Source organism: Hydra vulgaris, chromosome 15 (genome assembly GCF_038396675.1).
Source record: "Hydra vulgaris chromosome 15, alternate assembly HydraT2T_AEP".
Lineage (NCBI taxonomy): Eukaryota > Metazoa > Cnidaria > Hydrozoa > Anthoathecata > Hydridae > Hydra > Hydra vulgaris.
In genome coordinates, this window is record NC_088934.1 from 19986394 (window position 1) to 20013868 (window position 27475).

Genomic DNA, 27475 nt, shown 5'->3' on the forward strand with positions numbered 1-27475 from the left:
CTAGATATGGAATTTTCTATAAAAAAAAACCCGCGTTGTTGACCATGATTATCATTATTTTCTTTAAAAAAAAAAAAAATTATACATTATACGATTAAAATTTTATTATAAAAATTATTGAAATCGCTATAAAATTGCGGTAAAATTTCTTACACTTAAAATGACAAACAATTAAAAAAAAAAAAAAAATTAATAAATAATCATTTATAAAAAATAAATAAAATTCATTTTAAAATATCTAAAATAAAAAAAAAAAAAATTAAATCAAAAAAAAAAAAATTATCTTTCTTAAATTATATGGCGATCTTTGAAGTTATTTAAAAAATTAATTTTTTAAATTTTGCATGAATATTGCTTCAAATATTGCAGCTGCATTTAGCACACTAACTTCATCAAAATGTTTTCCAACAACCATTAAACCAACTGGCAAATCACCAACAAAACCACAATTAAGTGACAAAGCCGGGTGTCCTGTACCATCGAAGATTGCAGTATTTTTGGTCATGTCTTCACTCTTAATCATTCTTTCTTTTATTGGCGTATCTTTTAATGGAAGCTTACATGGCAAGTTTGTTAGGGTAGGCATTATGATTACATCATTTTCTTGAAGTATGTTGTTATAGAGTTGCTGCATGTGGGCTATTAAACTAGAAGCTTTAGCATAGTAGTATGGTCCAAACTTTTCTTTGATGTAGTTGGATAAAAGAATGACAGATTTGACATTATGCGATATCTGTGATAAGTGTTGACTATAACCTTCTTTCATTTTTTTAACAAGTGATTCAGATTGCACCCCTAAATTAACATTAAATGACGTAAAATAAATTGAATACAAACCAAAACTATCACCCCAAGGAAAAAAAAAAGAAAAAAAAAAAAAAAAAAAAAAGACCATTTTAAATAATTATTAATAATACTTATAAAAACGTTTGGGTGGGTATTTAATTTAAAAAACTTATTTTCATTTTAAAATATTTTAATAAATCAATTAAAACTTACACATAAATATAAACAAAAAAGACTCTGAGTTAAAAATATTAAAAGATTATATGAAAGAGGATTATTATAAAAGTTATAATAATTGAAAGATTTTTAAGAAATGATAAATCTAAAAAAGATATGATTCATACAATAAAAAAAATAACAAATAGTAATAAAAAATGATAAGTTTAAATAAGTTTCTTTTTGGAATAGCTTAAGAATAACAAAAATCTAAAAAAAATTTTATCACTTCATTTCTTCAGATCTAAGTACTTATTGATATTAATCTTTGATTCACAAAGACTTCAATAATCATATACTTAGACTGGGCATATACTCATTTATCAACATACTTATTTTTGAATTTACAAAAAATTACGTTTTTGTATGAACTGTGGTGCATCGACTATCTTTCTGACACCTTCGTGTTTTCACCTGACACCTTCATGATTTCATGTAAATCTATTTCTAATTACCTTTTACTTTTGGATTCATTAAGTCTCTTAGCCTTGATCGTATTTTTGCAACATGTAGTTTGGGATATGGTGTTGCAGCATGTGGTATCGGCCTGGTAAAAAGTGACTTTGATTTTGCAACATTTTACCTTGACCTTACAACACGTGGCCTTAACTTTGTTTAATGTGGCTTTTTTAACAATTCTAGCTACAATTTTCCTTGGATAATTGATACCTACAATTTTTCTTGGATAATTGATACCGATAAATGAACCATCCAAGAAAAATTGTTATGAGATTTGTTGAAATTGTTATGAGAATTAGTTATGAGATAATCTCATAACTAAAAAAACTCATTTAAAAAGATCTCCTGCTCCTACAAAATTTATTAAATTTTACATTTACAGGACCATAAATTGCTTGTGTAAACTGGCTTAGGGAGTGCAAAGCGCAATTACAAGCTATTTCAGCCAAGGCTTGTGTATACATACAAACATCTTGTCTAGAAATACAAATACCTTGTATATACATACAAATATCGACACACTCAAACTTGCATAAAACATCATTGATGGCGCTATACTGAAATAGCCATGACGCTATACATAAAATATTCAAATGCAGAGGCTTTAGAATATACATCAAATAGAGGCTTTAGAACATACCTCAAATGGAGGCTTCAGAACATACATCAACTGAGAGTTTGGATTTTATTTAGATGTGATTGGATCTAGATATAAAGGACTTTTAGAACAACAACAACAACAAAACATCATTATAGTCATTTTATTTCTTACATACATACCAATAACAGAAGATATTTTATTTTAAACACCTTTTATATTTATAAGGTAAAAAAATGTAAAAAACAATCTGGCATGGTTGTTTAAAAATAACAAAAATTTTTTATATATTATTGCAAAAAATTTTTGCAATATTATTTTATTATTATTTTATGCAGCTTTCTACAACAACAATTTAATATAGATTTAAAATAAAACATGTTATGGTCTGTAAATAAGAGGTATTATATATGCTTTTGTTGATTTATAAAAAACTAATAAATTGAACAAAGATTGCATAACATTTCAATATATCCTAGCAACAAGATCCTAATGACTAATTTGCATTCATCATTAAAAATAACAGACTTCTTTATTATTTCTTTTAACCTAGTCAAATGTTTTCCTGCATACCACTACAGGAATTAAAGTAAGTTAGCCAAATGTTTTTCTGCATACCACTACATGAGTTAAAGTAAGTTTAAGGAAAAGAATTTTTTTATATGTAAAGGATAATGAATCAGTGTTGGTGTATTTTACATGAATTAAAAACAATTTTTTATACAAAATTTTTATAAAAGAACATCTTTAGAAAGAAATGTTACTCACATTTGGTTTTTGTATATTGTACTAAAATACGTGGTTTAGTACATATCCAATTTCTTTAACAATAATAATAAATATGTATATACTATTTTCTCTTGTTATTAGTAAAAAAAGAAAAACTTACTCACATGTTTTTATTTTCACAAGAATCTTTGATACTGTATAAAACATGGTGTCTGATGGAGAGATTTGAAATGCAGCTACTTATTTTAGCATTTTGAATATTATTGAAACGAACTGAAGTAGACAATCAACCAGCAAGCAGCCAAGATGAAAGCAAAATTTTAAAACTTACTTCAGAAATGTCACCTGATGCTGCCTCCTGTTTATTAAAGCTCCTTGGTGTAAAGCTTTTTTAGCAATTAAAAAATAATTAGTATCAAATTTACTAAAAATAGTAAAGAAAAATTCCAGATAAAAAGAAATAAACTGCATCATGTCTGTGTTTACATATTAGTTTTCATATTTATATAAAAAAATAAAGAATCCATTTTGTGAAGTATATCAAACCAGAATATTTCTAGTTTTTGGCCTTTGTTCCACAATTTAATCACAATATTTTGTGAAGTTTCACTGCAAAACAAAAAATCACAATATTTTGAGAAGTTTCACTGCAAAACAAAAAGTCACAATATTTTGAGAAATTTCACTGCAAAACAAAAAATCACAATACTTTGTGAAGTTTCACTGCAAAACAAAAAATCACAATATTTTGTGCAAAACAAAATGGTACTTTTATAATAGCACATTAGGAAATTTAAAAATTACCAAAATTAAATAATACCAACAAACATGAATACCAGCTGCAAATAAGACAAAGAAAAAAATAAATATAAAACAGATAAAACAATTGTTTAACAACATAAAAGCATTATATTTTTTGGTTATTTGTAATTTATTTAACTCCCAAATCATTAAAAAAATGTGGATAAAAAATTCAAAGTTATTTTTCTCAAGATTTATGTCTTATGCAATACATTAAATAAAACTTTTATTTTGAAATTTCCATAGCAGGTCAAGCTCCGAAACCATGACACTACTCAGATAGCATTGTGAAAGTGGCTATTGTGTGGCTAACTGTGTGACTAACCCACAAAACCTTTACTAACACTGATGCAATAAAATTAACAGTTCTACCACCAATATACACACTCTACACTACACACATCAGTACACACTACTCTACATTCTACTCACAACAATAAACTTCCTTAATAATTGAACTATGGGATTTATGACTCGCAAGAAATTTGTACAGTTTTGTAGTCTGCTATCTTGAAACTGTTATCAAAGTATAAAAAGAAATCTAATTGGCTAGAACCTTTTTAGAATAACAAAAAAAATGACATTTCTTGTTTGGAGATAAAGCATTACTTAATTTGATTGGCCATTTTGGAGTTAAAACACATAAGCATGATAAAATCAGAAGCTTGTATATACTTTTATTTAAATACTTGCATTTATTTAAATACTTACATTTATTTAAATACTTTTATTTAAATACTTAGCATGCTTGTTTATATATTAATGAATTTTTCACATTTAAAGAACGTCATTTTGAAAAAAATAATTGCACACAATTGCAACAACAAAAAAAAGAGATCAAACTGCTAAAGTTTCTCTTTGATGTTCCTAACATTAAATACTATATTTTGAATAAAGTTTTAAAATTAGAAAAAGTAAACAACATTGATTTTTCAAACTGAATTGATCTGCATAAATAGGAAGAATTGCCATGTCATAAGGTCCATACATTATTTTTTGATGGACTGTTCCCTCTATAGAAATATACATTTATTACTGTCAAGGATAAAATGTTTATTATTGTAATGTAAAAAAAGATGCACCTAAAAAATTAACCTAATATCAAAAAAACAATGAAGCAGAAAATAATGAAATATATAAAAAATTATGAAGTACACTTTCTGTAGAAGTTGTAATACTCTATGCAATGTGTAACAAGTCAAAACAAGAAATTAAATGTCTTCTAAAAGCCTTTTTTCTTCCTTTTATCTTCCTTTTTTTTCAACTCTCTCTTAATCCTTAACTCCAACAAACAAACCTTAAAAAAGGTTGCCATGACAACAAGGCTGCTGCACAAAGAAACAGGCTGAGTTTTGATTCCAATAAATGTAGTAACTATTTTAAAGCTGCTTTTAGTCATTTCTAGTAGAGTTTAAAATTTTTGATAAACTATTTTGCAGTATTTAATAAATATGGTGTAAATATTGATGTTTTATAATAAGATGTGCAACTGTAATTTTTTTTGTTGAAAAGATCTTTTACTAACACTATTTCTTCTCTCAGATTATATAAACTCATAAAATTCCTTTATTGCTTGCAATATTGCTTGGATATTGATGCAACACTAATGTCCATTAGGGTACAGCAAGAATTTTTTTTCACTCTAAAAGCTTAAGAAAAGATGTATTCTTGTGTAAAATTAAATTTTAAATAGAGTTTCCTAAAATATTTCTTGGATCTGACAAAATTTAGATACCCAAATTTGCACTTTTAAAAATTGAAAAAATATATAAAATCTCATTTAAAAAAAAAATATGCCCTTTATTTTATTTTACAAAAAATTGAATGCAAATAATATTTGTAGACAATTGCAGTTTATTTAATACTTGTTTGATAGTTATTATTTTGCATAGATCCTATCTGCAGTGCAGATTTTGCGCTTTTCAGGAAAAGGGGGCATTAAATATATTTTTTTATATAGTTTTAATAAATAAAAAGTTCTTGTAAAAAGTAAAAAGTTCTTTGTAAAAAAGTAAAAAGTTCTTTGTAAAAAGACTTTGTAGTTCTTAAGACTTTCTTATATTGTTTTAGAAATTAAACTTAATAAAATTTCTTTCTTTGTTTTAAACACAGGTAACAACTCTCTATGTTGAGCACTAGTTCTAATAAATCCATCTCTTGCATCTGGTCCAACTATTGACATATATGCTACTATCACTTGTTTTACAGCTCAGTTCTTTGGGTATAAATTTTGAACTAAAGAGTTATTAAGGAAGGAGTTGTTAAAGGTGTCAATCTTAGCAATAGCATCTTATCTTTAGTAAGGGAATGAGTAAAAACAGGTTCTTGTACTTCTTCTGTTTTTCGATTTAACTAGCTCCTGGAGAGCAGTTGCTGCAAAGATCAGTTTAGGTGTTTTTCTTGGCCAAATTTGCATATCTCCAAGGATACCATTACCCCTTTGTTTCAAAATATGGTCAACTGCAAAGTTGCAGTCTTCTGCATTACTACTGGATAACAAAAAGATTAAAATACTTTCATGGTTTGCATACCAAGCTCCTAACTGGATGTAGGGAGCCACAATTTCTTTTATCCTACCAGGCTGATTTCTGAGAATTCTCAATTGAGAAAGAATGTGATAGAGAGCATCTTCAAGTTTGTCATTACCTTTATATCAAAAAAAAGTTTAAAGTAAAATTGTAAATAGAATAAGACAAGTAACTCTAGATTCTTTAAATTCTGCTCTGTTAAGTCATGTTTCCTTGTCCACATAAAGACTATTCTCATCCCAGTAGTGAGCCATTTGACATGACTTAAGGGGCCACATTGAATTTCTCTCAGATTAGGTGGCAGCAGACCAATTCTAACTGGTTTACATAGCTTGTAGGATTGTTTTTGATCTGTTGACATATTTTTTAGTATTGTTTCTGGAATGTCAACAAAGCTCTCTCTGTCTGAAAGAGCCTTGAAATGAGGATTATACTTCATTTTATTAACACCAGAAAAAAATTTACCTACAGGACCTATAAAATCCAGTACTACATGATGTTGGTCCATCAATTCCTTCTATTAAGTGATGTAAAAATAACTCATTTGAATGAAGCATGCAAATGGCCCAGTGGCACTTGTGACCTAACAGTATTTTAAGATGTTCTATAGCACCACCTTTCCAGCCGGTGTTATTTGAAGTACTATCTGCTCCAAATACTAAACATGATTCAGTAAGATTATATTGTTTTAGCAAAAAATAAACAACTTCAGCAATCTTTTTAGCTGACTTATCTGGATGAATAGGTGCATCTGGGGTAAAATGACCAAGATATTGACTGCCAGGTTCTATAGTCAAGGTAATGTGCTGCTCTTTGTTGATAATAGAATGAAACTGTGCATTTGAATCATTTATCATTGCTCATTTTCCAAACCTATAAAATAAAACTAGTTTGTTTTTTTATGTTTATTTTTATTAACTCATTATCTAAGCATTTGCTGCTCAATAAAATAACAATATATATAGTCATCTTATGCTAGCCATAGCTGTGTTTTTTATTGACATAAAGTTTTTTCTTGATTTCTTATCTAAAAATCTTGTTACAAGGAAACTTTTCCTTTAGAAGTCTTTCAACCAACAATTTAATTTCATTATCTTGTTTTAAAGTGAAGTAAACATCAACTGGTAGTGATCGACCAAAACAGAAACAAAGCGGAAACTGAAATAAACCGAAATTTCGAATACTCTAGTTTGGTGCCGAAACCGACATTTTGGTAAATATTTTATCAAAATCGAATTTTAATATAAGTTCTTCTTTTAATTTTCCTTTAGTTCTGCCCCAAGCAACATTTTCTACTTTCTCTAAAAGCAATTTTATTCAACAATGTAACGATTTCTCACCAATAATAACTAGTTGTTGAAACTTAACTTTTCTCCATTGAGCAAAAACAAGTGGAACTAGATTGTTTGCAAGATCTCTGTTAGAATATTTTTTTTATTGTATATTCTTTTGTTCTTTCAATAAAATTCCTTTTTGAATAACTGCTCTGTTTGTAGGCAGCTCACTAGGAATAAAATCCTTTCCAGGTCCAATAAACTCTGAATTTCTAGTGATGGATGAATGATGATCTAGTGATGGATGATAAAATTCTAGTAATGTCTTAGCTTTTGACATAATTTATAAATAACTCAATTAAATAGCAATTAACAAATTAAATAATAATAAGACTAAATATTAAATAGACTACAATCTTATACCGATTTTAAATGGTGGATAGCAAAGTCAAAATCTATTTTAAAATTGATTCAGCACTGGGCTCATTATGAGAGTCTAATTACATAAAAATGGGTTACATTTATTTTATATTAATTTAACTTTATGTTATTTTAATATTTAAATATGAAAATTTGGGTATCAAGACATTTTCTAATCAAAAAGTGATCCATAGCAAACCTACCTTAAAAGTTAATTTTACATAAGAATATACTTTTTCCTAAGCTTAAATTTTATTTTTTTCAAAAACATAAGAATCTCACTGTACCCTAATGTCCATGATACAAATGGGTAAAAAAGCCTTCTCATGAGTTGTTTGACCTTTTTTCATATCACATTAATTAAAAGAAACTTAATTGTTTATGAGTTTCCACAGTTTTGCTGAGCTCTTGCTGCAACACTAAGGCAATGCTATATCACATGAAACAAAATTTAAATTTAATTGTTTATATTAACATGCTTTCAACATCAATCTATACCAGATTTACAGCAACATCTAACATATAAAGCATCACCTTCTGTCTGACTAAGATGTATATAATTTTTTATTTAATTTGTGTAATGGAAACTACTTTCTTTTAAAAGATTTTTGCCTAAGACTATTCCTTGCAAACTATATAAGCTAACACTATTCCTTTAAACTTTTTTTTTTTAACTATATAAACTAACTGAAAAATCATTTATGTCACTCAGGCTGAAAAGGTTTAAGTTTTTCTGAATATCCAATGGCATAGTTTGTTACGCAATTTAAAGCCATTCAAACAATTGTCACAACAAAAAACTCTTGTTTGTAACATGGAAATGTACGCACATATAAATATACATAGAGATAGGCTCACATATATGTATTTATTTGTGTGTATATATATACATAATAATATAATAAGATTGAGTAATACAAAAAAATATTAATATGAAAAAAAAACTAAACAGAATAACTGAAATGTAAAGTTAAAAGAATTTACAAAAAACTGATTTTATAAATTTTGCATGAATATTGCTTCAAATATTGCAGCTGCATTTAGTACACTAACTTCATCAAAATGTTTTCCAACAATCATTAAACCAACTGGCAAACCACCAAAAAAACCACAATTAAGTGACAAAGCTGGATGCCCTGTTCCATCAAAGATGGAAGTATTTTTTATCATGTCTAAGCTTTTAGCTATTATATCTTTTGTTGGTGTATCTTTCAATGGAAGCTTACATGGCAAGTTTGTAAGAGTTGGCATAATGATTACATCGTTATCCTGAAGTATGTCATTATAGAGTTGCTGCATGTGAACAACCAAACTAGAAGCTTTAGCATAATAGTATGGTCCATACTTTTCTTTGATAAAGTTGGATAAAAGAACAATAGTTTTGATGTTGTGTGATGTCTCTGATAAATGTTCACTATAACCTTCTTTCATTTTTTTAACAAGTGACTTAGATTGCACCCCTAAATCAATATTAAATGCTCATTTGATTGCACTCTTTAATGAACGGTTTCAGAGCATAAAACTGAATGCAAGTAAAAAATCTTTACAATAAAAAGTTAAATATTATAACATATATATACAGTTGCAATTTTTTACTCCAAAAAACTTTATAGTCTGTTAAAATTTATAAACCTATAGCAAACTAAAAAAACAAACACTCGAAAATTAATAATTGTAAAAAAATGTAAATAATAAAAAAATTGGAATAAAATGTAAAATAATTATATCAAAAGAGTAAATGGTTTTTTTTAACTTTATTATAAATAATAACATCAATTTTAATAGTAACAAGATTTTGAAATTGAAAGTTTTTTATCTAAATAACTTCTCTGAATAAAAATCAGCAAATTCTTAATAAATCTCAGATTTTGCTGATTTTTATACAGTTGAGAATACCCTCAGAATTGCAACATTTTTTTAGAGGTTTCAAGTCACACAACTTTAAAAATATTTGATTTTTTTACTTAAAAATTTGTAACTGGCTATTTTTGGGGCAGACAAATCCAATGGAATGACCTGACTGCGAATTCACAAAACATTTTTAAGCATAAGTTTGGCGTAACTTGCTAATTTTGTATTCACAAAACTTGCGCAGTTGTTCAATACAAAACTCATGATTTATTTTTCGTAAGTTCAACTCTCAAATTATGGTATTCACAAAACATCTTCAGAAAATGCTCAGCTTTGATTTAATTGATTTAAGCAAGAAAAGTTACAATAGGTAGAAGCTACTATTACTTTGTCATAGCTTTAAAATATTTGCGCAGCTCACATATACTGACTTTTTTTGTTAAGATTTGCAATAAGATTTTTTTAAACTTGTGATAAATATAGCGTATATGTCCCTATAAATTATTCTTTAGTTTTTAGATTGCTTTTTGTTAAAGGTTAATAAAAGTAGTTTTTTTTAATTTATAACTACTTCCTTAAAGGAAGTAGTTATAAATTAAGTTATGACTGTAAAAGGAATCCTTTAGCACATACTCTATTAAAATGTTGTTTACTAATAATGTCATTTTGCAGTAATAAATACATACTCTTTTAAAATGTTTTATACTATTTGTTGTCTACACATTTTGTTGTCTACACATTTTGTTGTCTGCACATTTTGTTGTCTGCACATTTTGTTGTCTGCACATTTTGTTGTCTACACATTTTGTTGTCTGCACATTTTGTTGTCTACACAGTTTGTTGTCTACACATTTTGTTGTCTGCACATTTTGTTGTCTACAGATTTTGTTGTCACATTTTGACAATTTGTGTAAAAAAAAGTGTAAAAGATGAAATTCTATGAAAGTTCTAAAAAATTTCTTATTTTATTCTATCAGAATAATTTTTGTTTGTGTGTGCCTACAAATAAATAAGCTGTAAATTGGTGCTACTGAAACTTTCAGTCTGAAGGAAAAAAAAAATTATTCCCATTATTAAGTTCAATAAACTTATATTTATTAAAAGATTCATTTAAGTAGTTTTATGTTTAATAAATATATTTATAATGTATAACTTGGAGAGTTAAATTCATAAAAAATTTGTTATAGTTATTGTTAGTTAATTAAGTTATATATTACCTTTTTAACATGAACATAATTCATTGTCTATAAATATATGTATATATATATATATATATATATATATATATATATATATATATATATATATATATATATATATATATATATATATATATATATATATATATATATATATATATATATATATATATATATATATATATATATATACAGGGCTTGTGATGAAGAAAATCGTCAAGCGTGTTAAATCGCGCTCGTAAAATTAGAAAATGTTTTCATCGAGCGTGATTATGTGCGCTCGAAATAACGTCGGCGAGCGCGATCATGAAAATTGCTGAAGGCGATGCTCATAAAAAGCTTTTTATTTTTTTATATCTTTTTTTATTTGTTACATAATTCTTTCGTCAAAAAACTACTTCAACGAAGTAGATTTTTATACTTCCAAACTTCTTGTATATTGTCAGATCGCGATTTTATTTTTAACTATTTATATTAATAAAAAAATAATATCAAACAAAAACGCAACTTCTTATTGATTTAGTATTGAAGTATAATTTAGTGTTTTGATTCGTTGTTTTGATATATGCATTTTAAAATGTTACGCGGTAAACTTAATTAACGGTTAATGGTTTTTATATTTTTTGATATTTTTTATTCAAATTAATTATTTAATTTTTTTCTAAAATTTCTTTTTTAAATTACGTTTTTTTAACCTTAAAAAAATAACACGTAATTTGAAATAATAATAAATTAGAATAATAACTTTCCATTTAATAAACGTTGACGTTATTACTTTGTTTACTTTTCGAATGTGATTGCGAACATTCTAAACAACAGAATCGTTTTAAATTTGAGTTAAAATAAATAATAGTTAATAAAAAAACCTATACTATAAACAAAAACTAATTTTAAAAATTACTCTATTATTAATATTTATTTTTATTATAAACGATGTGTGGAATATTACAAACAATAAATCAAATAAATCTTACTTGATATTTTCACAAGATTAAAAATACTCTAAATAGATTAAAAATAAAGTTTTAATTTTCCTATAGTGGTTTTCTAATTTTCTATTCTTATTTTATTTGCGCATTTTTGTATTCACATTGTGTTTCCACGTGCACATTCCATAATAGAAATTAGTGACTATTAACGACTTCAAACTGCTCATTCATTACGTTAGTGCAAAAGAGAACGACGTAGTGCTTTTTATATTTTATATTAGTGCTTTGATAATAGTATATCTTTAATAAAAAATCTTTTTTAAATATTTTATGAAAATAAAAAAATAATCCCGAACTATTGGACGAGCGTTATTTTATACGCTCGTTATAAGCTGAACGAGCGTTGTTTATCGCGCCTAGAACGTTTGAAAATACCGTTTACGAGCGCGTTTTACGAGCGGAGCGCGATCGCGCTCGCTTTATCACAAGCCCTGTATATATATATATATATATATATATATATATATATATATATATATATATATATATATATATATATATATATATATATATATATATATATATATATATATATATATATATATATATATATATATGTATATATATATATATATATATATATATATATATATATATATATATATATATAATATATATATATATATGTTCTATTTAATAGTGAAGTCTCATTTGTTATTTGACAAATATTAGTTTATTTAATTAGTTGTCAGTAAAAATATTAGGATCTATAGTAAAATAATTTCAGGTTGTCAAAAATATCAAATGATAAATGTATGGTCTAAATGCTTTGATTTATTATTTAAAATAAGGTACTAAAGTGTATTGCTCCATAGCAGTGGTGTAGCAATGAATATGGATTATATGTTGATTCTTATTGAACTGTTTGAGCAATAATTTTCGAAAATAAGGTTTTAAAAAATACTGAGTGATAGTTTGACTTTTTTATCATAAAAATTATGCAACAAACACCAAATATTAATAAACAAACCACTTTACTGTACTGAAATAATACTTAATTTCTTGTTAGGTGTAGATTGAAAGCTAATGTTATCTTTTTTAGTTATTGATGTTAAATATAGCCTAAGTTCTTTATTATTCTTTTTTTATTTTTTATTTAGTGGAGAATAAAACAAATATACTAACTTTCTAACAGTTTAAAAACTAATGTTTTGAGGAGAAGAAAAACTTGTGCTTCTAAATAGGAGGAAGAAAATCATGATTGCTAGTTTTTTATTGAAATATAGATACTTTTGTAACGAAGAACCATCTTTTTTTTTTGTGCCTAACTTCACCATCTCAATCAACTATTTTATTGTTGATGATGAAGCTATCCCACAACCATACAGTAATCAAAATGAGTCCAATAGTTTTGTAATTGATGTGGATGTTATTATACAATCTCTTGCCTTTGCTCAAACATGCCCTGACTGTGAGATGAAGTCTAATAACATGAATATAAATCATTAAATAAAAAAAGTTCTTTGCTGCTATTCAATTGCACTGAGTGTTTATGGTATATGAAGTTCTATACCAGTAAAAAAGTTTCAAATAAATTTTCTGATTTTTTGACATAAAACTTTATTTAGTAATTGCAATGCATCAAATTGGAAAAGGACAAAAGCTGTGGTTTTGTAAATTTGATGCATCATTTTCAAAAGTAAGACATTCAATGTGTTATGGAACTATTAATCCTGTTGCAAATTTCAAGCAGACAATATTATTGAAACATGTGTATAAAGAAAAACTAGCACAGCCTGTTTTAATTAGGTACATAATTAAGCCAATATTTATTGATATATCTGATGAAAACATGTTAGAAAGGTGTCTTCATGAAAAAACACAAAACAATAGTTAATGCAAAAATTTGGGAATGGTGTCCAAAAGATAAAGTGGTAAACTAAATGTTTATTTAGAACTAATAATCCTGGTAATAATGTTAATTGAATAACTTTTATCATAGATGCTCGATTGTTTCAAAAAGCGGTGCGATGATTGTTGAGACAAAAATAAGCTTTTTTTTTGGTTGGTTTTTGTCTTAATCATTCTGTAAAATCTAGGATCATAAATCTAGAAATTGAAAATTTAATACTTTATCTTGAGTTTACTATGCTTTTTTTTTAATTAAGCCAAATTTCTTAAAACCATTTAAACCAGCCAAATTACTTTATACTATATTTTCTTTTATGCGTTAATTCATATATATGTGTGTGTGTGTGTGTGTGTGTGTTTGTGTGTGTGTGTGTGTGTGTGTGTGTGTGTGTGTGTGTGTGTGTGTGTGTGTGTGTGTGTGTGTGTGTGTGTGTGTGTGTGTGTGTGTGTGTGTGTGTGTGATCTTGATAAACTAGATTTTTATAACTTTTTATTTGGTTACAAATTTATATTGTACATTTTTATATTTATTCTTTATATTTGTGCATATTTTTATATTATACATATTTATTTTGTAATACTAGATAAAAGAAGACAATATTTATTTCTGATCTGTTGTTGTTGTTTTTTTCTGCTGATTTTTCACAAAAGTGCTCAACTAGAAAAATTTACCAACATTACAAAAACAAATAGCATTCTTCCATTTCGTTAAAACAAAATGATAATTTTATATTTATTTTTAATTTAGAGTATTATGATGTTTCTCATTGAAACAATATATTTTTTTAATTTTGTTCTTGAGCAGAGTTAAGGGGTTCTAAAGTGAGCTGTTTTGAGATAAATTTTGGCCAATTAGTTGTTTATGCTATAACCTCTATATGCTTTCTACTAACTTTATAAATTTGCTTCAAAGAAGTACCTTGCTACATTATAAGTAAACGCTAAAAGTTTAAGCTTTCATAGAATCTACCATTATCTCAATACCTACCGGTAAATCTCTTGACTTTTTTAGGGTTTGCAACACAAAACTAGGGTCCAAATTTAAAATTTTTATTTTTTTCAATGCAATTAAAGGCCTTGATTTTTAATATAACTATTTTTAATCCTTAAGAAACTCATGTGGCCTTGATGATATCAAAAAAATATATATTACACATCATTCTATATTCATCGATCTTTCAAAAAATATAAGGATTTTGATCTGCAAGTATATGAATTTCCATATATGGATAACAGGGCGCGGTCCCCACTTTTTTGTAGCAGAATACTGCAATTAATTTTTCACTAACTTTCAGACAAGCTGGAGCACTGAAAATTTTATTATTTTTGTAGTGTCAATGAATGTGCATGTTAAAATTGTTTTCAAGGCCCCAAGATATCAGGGAGGACTGGGGTAAGTGCCTCACTTTTTTGTAGTAAAATCTTGTGATTTTTTGCTGCTTTCCTGACAAACTGGACCTCTGAAACTTCCAGCATTTGTATAGCCCTGATGAATGTTTGTTAAAATTGTTTCCAGGGCACACAACCAGGGGGCCCAGACCATGGCAGCATGGGAGTTATGCCTTACTTTTTTTTATTATCAATTTTTTTTTTCTGGCATTTTCAATAAAGTAAAAATAACTTTGAAAATATTGTTTTCAAAAATTTTTTTTGCTTTGTACTTGTTCCATTTTATTTAATCATTTAAAAAATAAAATACAAAAGTGTAAAGTGTCAAGATTGTGTTAAGACTTGCTTAGATGAGTCCACAATTAAAGTATACATACACACAGTTGCTGGTACAAGTGCATCAATAATACAAATTATTTTGGCACTTGGAACCCAATACTCATCTGCTCTAGATGGTCAGAAAGGTTTTTAAAAAGAAGTGCACAGGTCCATAAATGTTACCATAACATCTTGCTCAATATTGTCAATTTCATTTATCATACTAATCCAATGATATGTGTCATACTTACATAAAATGAATTCATCAAACTTCAATAAATTGATGTCAGTTTGCTGATTAGGTTGAACGCTTTGAATATTAGAATAAGAAAACATGCCTGTTATTTTAGCATTTAGCATTAGCATTTAGCATTTAGCATTAAAAAATATCAATTTTTTTTAATTCAAAAAATTTTAAATTATACTATGTAAAATTCTGTTAAAATCATTATTTTAGATGGATGACTGTTTTCAATCCATATACTTGCAAATCAAAAATCTTATAAACATATGTACTTTCTTTAAACATTTTAAGAAAGTACATATTTTGAATGAAACAAGTATAAACCAAAAAAATTTCTGATGACAATATTTTTAGTTATCTTTACTTTAAGATTTTTTTTGAGAAAAGTGAGGCATGGTACCCAATGACCCAACCTTATGGACCCCTGGTCATCTGCCATGGAAACAATTTTAATACATGTGCATCAGGACTACACAAATGCTGAAAGTCTTAGAGCTCAGTTTGTCTGAAAAGCAGTGAAAAATCTATCAGAAGATTCTGCTAAAAAAAGTAGAAACAACTTTACCATGCACATTTATCGGCACTACAGAATCGCAAATATTTTCAGAGCTCCAGCTAGTCTGGAAGGTAGTGAAAAATCAATTGCAATATTCAGCTACAAAAAAGTGGGGACTGTGCCTTGTTATCCATATATGAAAACCCATATACTTGCAGATCAAAATCGTTATGTTTTTTGAAAGTTCAATAATTATAGAATGATTTGTAAAAATTTTGTCGATATCATCAAGGCCACATGGGTTTCTTGAGCATTATAATCAGAAGTATAAAAAATTGCCTAAATTTATTTAAATTAATAAATACAGGTACTTAAAAAAAATTTATTACATTTCTGATCATTTAATTGGATTTGTCACACCTGAAAATAGTCAGGTACAAATTATTTAGTAAATTGATCAAATTTTTTTGAAGTTATGTAACTTGAAACCTCTAAATAAACGTTGCAACTCTGAGGGGACAAAAGAAGCCTGGCCAACATCTGTTAAAAGTAAAATGGTCATATTTCAGGACCATTCTTGGAACCAGAGGCTAAATATTTTAAGGATTTCTTATCTTACTAAGTATTCTCAACTATATGAAAATCAGCAAAATCTGAGATATATGATGACATTTTTAAAAAATTTCTGGGTCATTTGACATGGAATTACCCATTAGTGTTATTGATATGAAAAAATCTTTAGTTCTTGTGATCAAATTGAATCATAAACAAATAAAAGCATAAAAAAACGTTTTTCACTAAAAAAAAATTTAAGTATATATCTGGTAGAATATTTATCATATTTATGTGTTTATAAATCAAAACGTAATATAAAAAGTAATTCTTTTAATAAGAAGTTAAAAAGGTTTTCATTATGTTTTTCACTAAATTGTAATATTGCTTTAAATAGATGCAGAAGAGTAACAATAGATATATTTGGTAGATCAGAGTAGATATAGATGGTAGATCTAGTCTAGCATCAAGAGCCTAGATGTTAATAAAGCTAGACTAAGATGCACATAACTTAGAAAACTTTATTGCAAATATACTTAGTATGTTATCATACATGACCCTTAAACCTGCTAGATTCTCAATTCATCAAAACACAAAAAAATAAAGCAATTTGAAGAAGTAGCATTAAAAAAAGAAGAAAAAAATAAAGAAAAGAATACAATACATAATAATTAAAAAAAACAAAACAATAGTAATCATACCTATTAAACATAATATTTTAAAATTATAGAATATTAATAACAACTTTATTTTTGTTTAAATAAACAACCTAATATAAGCCTTGATTTAACCAACAAAATATTACAATACCAACAAAAAATTACATGGTATTTAACAATGATCTTTTGCATAAAAACGTTGTTGTAAATTACCATGTCATTAAACTCGTTACTGACCAATTAAAAGTTTAAACTGTAGTTTGTATTTAATTTTTAATCGAATGAATTTGTTAGAAGTAACTGTTGATTTCAAAGAATGTTCTCAAATTAATAAAGTTTATTATTATTATTTTTTTTTAGATTATTTACCTCCCCAAGGCCCGAGGGGGGCCACTACAGTCGAGGAGGCTACTCATTTTTTTGTCTTTTTTATTTTTTTAGTTGTTATTCGTGGTGCAACCCTCTCTCAACTCTTTAACTCCGAAACATGAACCTTGCCGAGCAAGGTCGCTGCGCGGAGAAACTAAGTTGATTTAAGGTATTCAATGCGTATTTTGATTACATGATCATAAATTTAGGTTTTGAAGTAAATAAAGTAAAAACACTGATCTCAAAGTATAACTTTTACTTTTATCATATTCTCAAGATCTCAAAGTATAACTTTGAGATCATAAATTATCAAATTTTAATCAAACAATATAGTTTTAAACAAAAATTAAAAAATAAATATTAAGTTATCTTTTGTTATTCATTTATATCATCTCTGTAAAATAGGATCCTTTTAAAAGAAAAAAATCTCACATTGGCTTATAGCCTAAGTACTCCTAATATAGAAATACTTAAATAATACATTCATACATACATACATATAAATTGGAATTTAATATCAAACCTGCAAATCCAGTTCCATAACCACAACCATCAATCATTGAACCAAATACACCATCAAAAAACAAAGGTACCATTAAACGATATGCTTCCTTGTGAAGAGGCAAACTAACTGTTTTTATATTCAAAAACTCACTTTTCTTTAACCAACTTACCGCTTGATTAAATGTCTCTTTAACATCTTTATCACAAAGATCTAGTCCTTCTTCTAGAATGGCAACATTAATTTTCTTTTTAGGAACTACTAATGGATAAATAAGCTTAGAGTATTCATAAACAGGCGCAAATGGGCTTTGACGATAATCAATTCCAGTATCATACCCTACCAATAGAAAGATTTAATTTTTGTAATGAGTTTAAGAGCAATATTAAAATAAACTAGACAAACCCTCCCTCCACTAAATAAAAAAGTATAAAATTATATAAACTAAGATTTTATATTACTTAATTAAAATATCAACTAATTACATATACACTTATATGTGTGTGTTTGCATTAGAATTTAAATATAAATACTCCCGCTCAAGGTTTACTGTTGAATTACATCATTTTAAAGTAGTTTCTAAGATTTTTTTAAAGTAGTTTCTAGGCTTTTCTATATGGTCTTCAAAGCTTTGAAACTAACTATGAACAAAACTAAGTATGAATCTCACAATAATTAGTATCTAAATATTAATATTAGAATTTACAAAGTTACATCATTATATCTTTCCTCTTTTTTTTTTGCTATGTTAAATATTCTTTTTATTATGTTTTTTAAGTTACATACTTTAGTTTCAGAAGTAATTCCATCAGCATTATCAATCAAAGAAAATAAATGTTTTTAAATTTAAATTAAAAATAAAACTTTATATGAATCAAGTTTTTATTAAACTCTTTTTTTAGTTTTTCAAGTTACTTTCAGATATTCAACGATATCACAAGAAATTAGTTTAAGACTATTATCAGAACATTTTTGTTAAAAAATTTTTACAGCTCTAATTATTCACCACAGATTACAAATTAGATTTTGTTAAACTTTTATAACTGTTTATAATAATCTTAAGCTAAAATGATTTATATCTTTTTATACATAACAATAATTCGTACATAATTATATTCATTTTTTAGTTACCTTTTTCATTGCTTTATTAGTTTACCTAATGTTGAAACATGGTTTTATTTTAGTAGATTTGTATGATGGGAAATTTACTGTGTTAACCCGTAGTCAGCAGTTTGGAAGAAGCTGGAATTCTACATTATTGAGGTAAAAATAAATTTATTTACTAGTACAAAACCAGTTTTTATACTTAATTATGAGACCCTCTGTTTATTACTAATCTCTTAGTGCTTCCTTATACTACAATTGGTAATAACTAAGTATAAGAAATGTTTTATGAGTCGCTTACTAATTTATGATTTAAATATTTAAACTATTCCTGGAGTTCAAATATTTTTATAAATAAAGTGTTACTAAATTGTGGTGCTACTTGGTAGCAGTTAGTGCCAAGCGGTGTTACAAATATAGACCTAGGTTGTGTTATGTAGTATTTTTTAATTATTCTGGAAAAATATGCCTGGTAATATTTAGCATAATAAAATGTCATTAAAAGAATTTTATGCAACATGCTATTGTTGTAATATTTTGTGTTTATAGACAGCTTGGTTTCATTATGGGAACTCACAATAATAAATTTGCAATAAACACAAATAATAAACGATAAATAATGTTTATTTAAATTTTGTCTTCAGAATAAGAAAAAGTTGCTTTTTTATCAATTTTAAACATAGTCGATAAACATTCACAAAACCTTTTGCAATATGTCATTAAACAAGTCTTACACAAATAATGTTGCATTAACAAATTTGTAAATGATTTTTAACATCATATTTTTTATTAAAAAAATTAACAAAGCCAATTTTGTTAGTGGAATCCCAGTTGCTGTTACAGATTTTTTGGATAGATTTTAAACAACTTTAAAAATATCAATAACTAATAATTACTGACAAAATTGTTACATTACTCAGTTATAATGATCAAAATTTAATCCAATCAGCTTTTGTGGTTTTTTAAAAAACCACAAAAGCTGATTGTTATATATCAAAGAATAGTTAAGAGCCATTTTTTACCACAATGGGTAAATTTAGATGTAAAACTATAGGATAATATATATATATATATATATATATATATATATATATATATATATATATGTATATATATACATGTATATATATATATATATATATATATATATATATAGATCTATAGTTTGTTGGCTTTAGGAAGAGCGGAAGGAAAAAAGTGATTCTTACGCCAACACATACGTCACTTTTAATTACTTTTGACTTTCGTCCAACATTTCCGTGTTGGACGAAAGTAAAAACCATTAATTTAATTACAAATTAATCGTTTTTTAAAAAAACCACAAAAACGCAAATTTAATTGACCAGAATGTTTTTAAAAACATTCTGAATGTTTTTATAACATTTTGAATGTTTTTAACAATATAAACAAAGTTTTTATTTTTATTTTTTTTAATAAAATGTTTTTATTTTTATTTTTTTTAATAAAATGTTTTTATTTTTATTTTTTTTCTGTAAATCATGCGCGGAGTGTTGCTACATCGACTATCTTATAGCCTGACTCGCAAGGGAGTGCTGCTACATCGACTGACAAATAGCCTGACTCGCAAGGGAGTGCTGCTACATCGACTGACAAATAGCCTGACTCGCAAGGGAGTGCTGCTACATCGACTGACAAATAGCCTGACCCGCAAGGGAGTGCTGCTACATCGACTGAGGGTTTGGTTGGGGCAGGCAGTCTATCATTATTAAAAAAAAAAAATTCCGGTCTTGCATTTTAATTTTTACTTTTTGTCAACAAAATATCGAAAAAACTTTCGGACAACATCTAAGGGTTCTATATATATATATATATATATATATATATATATATATATGAAGACCTCAGTGGAAAAACCGGCATTGTCACATTTAAAAAGTATTGAGAAAGTATTTGTTGATCATTAATAAATGTCTTTATTTAAAGCAAAGAAAAAAAAATTTTTGTATAAAAAATTACAAAATGTTTTGTTTTTGAATAAATTTTAAATAAAATAATTATAATATAAATTTTTTTAAATTGCTTAGTTTCATTTGCTTTAAATAAAGACTTTTATTAATGATCAATAAATACTTTCTCAATACTTTTTAAATGTGACAATGCCAGTTTTTCCACTGAGGTCTTCATATATATATATATATATATATACATATATATATATATATATATATATATATATATATATATATATATATATATATATATATATATATATATATATATATTATACGCATACAGACCTCAGCAGGAATAGGGGCAATCATCTGCACTGCCTTCACACCCGTGTAAATCAGTTAACACTGGCGAAATAAAGTTTGTGCAAATATACTTTTTTTTTTTAAAACAGCAAAATTAGTTTAAAACAGCATATTAAAACAGCAAAATGTTTTTTAGGTTGAGTCGTATTTTACTTACATAAACAAAAATAGTAAAAAACCTATAGCGCATATAAAATAAAACATTGCTTTAATAAGTAATTATACAATAGTAAAATAATAATAAAAGTTAAAATAATAATAATAATAATAAAAGCCAAAAAATGTTCATTCATTGTTATGTTTTTGTGAGCAATTTTAAATTGAAAATTCGTAATTGAAGGTTTTATAAAAATGTTTTGACATTACTATTTTTAAATAAACTTCATAAGTTTCAAATGATTAGTGTAAGAATTTCATTTAAATACATTTTTAAAAAACTGTAAAAAAACAAGAACAAAAACAAGAAGCTATTTAAATTTTATATTTTTTAATAAAAACTTTTTAAAAATAAAATATAATTTTTAATACACAATTTTTTTATAGTTGCATATTTAATTTAGTATCAATTTAATCAAATGACAATTTAATCAAAAAAATACATAAATAAAAAAATACATAAATAAAAATACATAAAAAAAAAAAAATACACAAACGCTTATTTAAAACTTAAACTTTAATTACAAAAACAATTTTAAAAGAATTGAACTTATTCATTCAAGTATTGAACTCATTCATTCAAGTTTTAATTACAAAAATCTTCTTATAATTACTTTCTGTCTCAATTTTCAAACTTTTCAAATTAGTAAGAAATGTTTCAAAGAAGAAGAGTAACAAAGGAACTTTTTAAATATGAAAATAAGAAGAAATGCTACACAAAATAATATTTATAAAAAAATCATTTCAATAAAAAAGCAGTCTAAAAATATATTAAAATATAGTTTAAAAAGTTGGTCATATGCAACATTTTTTCGATCAATTTTTCTAAAAAACATTACAGTGCTTGAATAAATAAACACTAGAAATACAACCGTTGTGACAATTGTTTTTCTGAAGTATTGAACATTACAGTATAAAACTTAAAAAACTATTACTAAATGTAATCAATTTTATTTTATCCATAAGCTTTTTTATCTATATACCACAAAAGCCCATAGATAGATATAAAATATATATATAATATATATATATATATATATATATATATATATATATATATATATATATATATATATATATTTATATATATATATATATGTAAATTATGTTAGTGTAATTTACAAATAGAGTGCTCAATGTTCTTAAAGAACAGAGCAATAATAAATTAGTAAAAAACACTTATCAAACCTTTTTCTTCAACTTTAAGTTTCACCATTGCTGGATCATCAGGAAGAGCCATCCTGATGTAACTCAGAAGAGTCACCCTCATCAGGAAGACTCTTCCTGATGATCCAGCAATGGTGAAACTTAAAGTTGAAAAAAAAAGTTAGATAAGTGTTTTTTACTAATTTATATATATATATATATATATATATATATATATATATATATATATATATATATATATATATATATATATATATATATATATATATATATATATATATATATATATATATATATATATATATATATATATAAACAAACACACATTTAATATATGTTTAAAAGAAAAATTAAATGAGGCAAGTTTTTCATTTCATTTTCAATAAAATCAATTTCATAAACTTTGTTTAAAACACTCAAGAGAAAAAAAGCTTTAACACATTTATGATCACAGGTCTAAATTAATTCATAACAACGTTGCAGAAATGTTTGCAGTTGATATTTACCCTTTTTCTCTAGTAGAAAATCTCAAAAATAGCTTCATTATATATGTTGAAAATACATTTAAAAGATGATGCTTTATTTATTTCATTCAAAACTCAAGGATAGAAATTGATGGAAAAAAACAGCTCACTGGTTAATCAACAATTTAAAACCATAAAATCACAATTCTCTTAGCGAATTTAGTATCACATACTGCTAAAAATGTATATACATTCACAACTAAATGCTAGTTTGGTGTTTTCCTCCTCAAGCAGCGGCTTCGGTTGTATGGTTATATTTATAGGAATGGCTCCAATAAGCTAGTAATAGGTTCTGCAGGGATACATTATCTCTGTTTCAGCATTGATATGTATTATTATATGTATTATTTCTGTACACTGATCCCATTTTTTTGTGATACTGAGTCAGAATTAGTCATGCAACCAATTGGACTTTTATTCTGATGAGTGCAAACACCCAGCTTCCATAGCTCAAAAGTATTCTTTAGCTTGCCAAATCCAAGAGAAACATTATAGTCAAGAAGGCTACTCTCTTTGTTATTATTATACTCATCTCTCAGCCACACAAACCTTGACAAACAAAACTGCTGCACAGTTGAACTTTGTATCTCTTTCTTATGTAATAAGCACTCTACTATTACACCAGTATCACATAAAACGTTTTTCAATTTAGAATTATTGTAAACTATATTTATTAAATTTATGTTTAATCTATTTATGCATTGTTTAATTTTTCAGTATAATTATGTATATGCATAACTTTTTAGCAAATTAAATTGAATTAAATAAATACTATTACATACCTGCTAGAACTTCTAAAAAAATTGCACAGTCAGCTACATTTTTTGTCATAGGACCAACATGGTCAATAACAGGAACAATCGGAATCGCTCCTGTGTACGGAATTAAACCATGAGTTGGTTTTAAGCCAACAATACCACAGCAACTGGCTGGTATTCTTATTGATCCACCTTGATCTCCGCCTATAACCAAAAAAATAAAAAAAATAAAAAAATAAAGTGTATACCATAATTTAGGAATGTCACATTAGGGTGGGGTAAAAATTACTTTCTTTAAAAAATTCCAATTATTACACCCCTAGGTTTGCTTTATAAAACAAAACAAAACTAGATTTAAAAATTTTTTGAATAAAAAATAATTTTAGTGGTCTTAAAACTTAACAAAAGTTACAATTAAAAACACTTGATAGATGAAAATAATATTTTTGTTAAAAAACTATCATTTGATTTTGGTAATTCAAAATAATATGATTGCTTTTTAATAAAAGATTATTCTTAAAAATTCTTTTTTTTTTTTTTTTTCAGTAGCACTTTTTATGGATTATTAGATTACAACCCTACTAATATATTTTGTTTTTCTTTATAATAATACAGAACTTAATAGTAGTAGTAATAGTAGTAGTAATAGTAATAGTAGCAGTAGTAGTAATAATAGTAGTAGTAGTAGTAGTAGTAGTAGTAGTAGTAGTAGTAGTAGTAGCAGTAGTAGTAGTAGTAGTAGTAGTAGTAGTAGTAGTAGTAGTAGTAGTAGTAGTAGTAGTAGTAGTAGTAGTAGTAGTAGTAGTAGTAGTAGTAGTAGTAGTAGCAGTAGTAGTAGTAGCAGCAGTAGTTGTAGTATTAGTAGTTGTAGTAGTAGAATAGTAGTAGTAGTAATAGTGCCCATTCATGGGTGTTTGACACAAAACTCTTGGTAGGGCATTTCCAAAAAATCACGCACAGAAACTCATATATGTTATGTCTATTATTTTCATAATAATAAAACTAGCAATCTTCAAATTGCTTTCATTTAATTTTAACCTATATAAATATTTTGTAAACAACAAATGGTATACATTAGTAATGTTAACAAAGAATAAATTAAGATTGAAACCGAATCACGCACAGAGCAGAAAAACTCAAATTTTAGTTACTAGATAAATAAACTTTAATTCCTCAAAAAATATAAGCTTCAGCGATATATATTTTTTAAAATAATATTTTAAACATTAGTAATGCTTTCCAGAAAGATACAGGATTGCTCTATGTATCATAGAGTCACAGCAATCGTTTAAATGCAGTTCATGAATGATCACGCAAGGAAGTCACACACGGAAGTTGTGAATTTATAATTTTATGTAGATATTTTTTTAAAAAATAAATTGCTTAGGAGAATTTTAAGTGAAATATTATGCTTTTATGACTCATATTTAATATATTTTCAATGAGAAATGGCAGTTATCAATTATTTCTAGCTAAAGTATAGCATTTTGAAAATTGTTGTTTATTTTCAAATAGTAGCAATATTATTACGCAAAAAAAAAAAAAAATGATCAAAATATATATATATATATATATATATATATATATATATATATATATATATATATATATATATATATATATATATATATATATATTATACAAATATCTGATAAGAGGGTTTGTTCTTATGCTACTTTATGCAATACACAAATTACTTGTGGTAACTTTTGCATTCTGTGGCATGAATTAAAATAACCAGATAGTAGGCAATAATTAATAATTTATTTTAACAATAAAATATCATAAATTATTTATTAAACGGTTTACTATTGTGTATAAAATAAGTAAATATTTTATAAATTTTATATTTTGTAATGTTTATGTTGACTTAAAAGTAAATCAATTAACTTCATGTAAACTGTTAAAAAAAAGTCTTCAAATAAAGTATTAATTAGTATTATTTTTTGATTTCCATTGGATCAAAATTTGATAGCAGATGGTAAAAGGGTAAAAAGAAGAAATTAAAAATCAAATTAGTAATTAGAAAAAAAGTGTCAACATTAAACAGGAAGAAAATGATTTTAAAGATATTTATGTAAAATAATCATCAAGTTATTCAGTTTCTCGGAGACAATGAACCCATGTGTAAAAACAAGTTATCTAAATTGAGTAATCAATTAACAAAGACACAAAATGAAATTATTGAAGTAATGGTTGATTTGTCAAGTAAATAGGAGTTCATGGAATCATAAAAAAATGTTGGAAAACTCAATGAAGATATCGAAAAAATAAAAGACAAGTTCATCAAAATAATGGAACATGTGAATAGATGGATTTTTTGCAATTGAACAAAAAAATCTTGTTTAAACAACAATCAATCTTATGTTGTTTTAAACAAAATTTAAATTAAATTTAAATGTTTTTTTTATATTTTACATTTTTGGTAAATGTACTGATGTTGCTTTAAATCAAATTGAAAACAAAAATATTGTGACATTTTTCACCTGTAGCCATATCAGCTTCACCAGTTGCAACAACAACGCCGCTTCCAGAACTTGATCCCCCTGCAGAGTATTCTGTGTTATTCGGATTTCGAACTGGACCATATGTTGTCATATAACTTGCTCCACTAAAACATAAATCTTCACATGTTGTCTTTCCAATAATTATACCTCCTTCATTAAGTATTCTTTGAACAATAACTGCATCATACTCTGGAATGTACCCTTCCAAAACTTTGGAACCATTCATCATAGGTATATTCGCAACAGCAGTATTATCTTTAATTGCAATCTTTTTACCAGCCAACTTTCCATCTTTTTTTGCATTAATATTGCATTTTACGTACCAAGCAAGATATTCATTATCTTCAGTTAAAGGGTATAGATATGTGCGATCACCTAAAATTTCTACGGAGGGAAGTAAAAAGTTTTCTACAAAGTTGTAATCTTCAACAGGTCCTTTCATAACTTCTTGGTAAATTGAAAGATCGTCTAAAGTGCATTTTAAATTGTAACACTGATTAATTTTTTGAAGATCATCTAAACTAGGAACCAATACCGTCCTAGAATTTTCTGTAGCCATGTCGTTATAATTTTCTTAGTATCACTTTCAATGTTTATAAGAACAACTCACCGGAAAGTTTTGAAAATGAAATTTCGATTAAGACGAAAGACCTATTTAAACAGTCATGCCAAGTGGAAACTACCTAGCAAACAATGGCGTATTTAAGACGTATTTTCAACGTATTTAACGTACTTCGAAAAATGTCATTAATT

At 26.0% G+C, this 27475-nt stretch overlaps 1 protein-coding gene across 2 annotated transcripts; it reads right to left on the reverse strand.

Annotated features, from left to right (window-relative positions):
- Positions 1–131: 131 nt before the first annotated feature.
- LOC136072049 (amidase-like) lies at positions 132–27475 on the reverse strand. Of its 2 annotated transcripts, none has more exons than XM_065820086.1 (4): positions 26702–27475; positions 24240–24419; positions 18252–18569; positions 132–795 (listed from the first exon to the last, which is right to left on the reverse strand). In XM_065820086.1, the coding sequence occupies exons 1-4, from the start codon at positions 27279–27281 to the stop codon at positions 326–328; spliced, it is 1548 nt and encodes a 515-aa protein (XP_065676158.1). In that variant the 5' UTR covers positions 27282–27475; the 3' UTR covers positions 132–325. The 2 variants fall into 2 exon arrangements, with proteins under 2 accessions (XP_065676158.1, XP_065676159.1); XM_065820087.1 differs by lacking the exon at positions 132–795 and adding an exon at positions 8661–9271.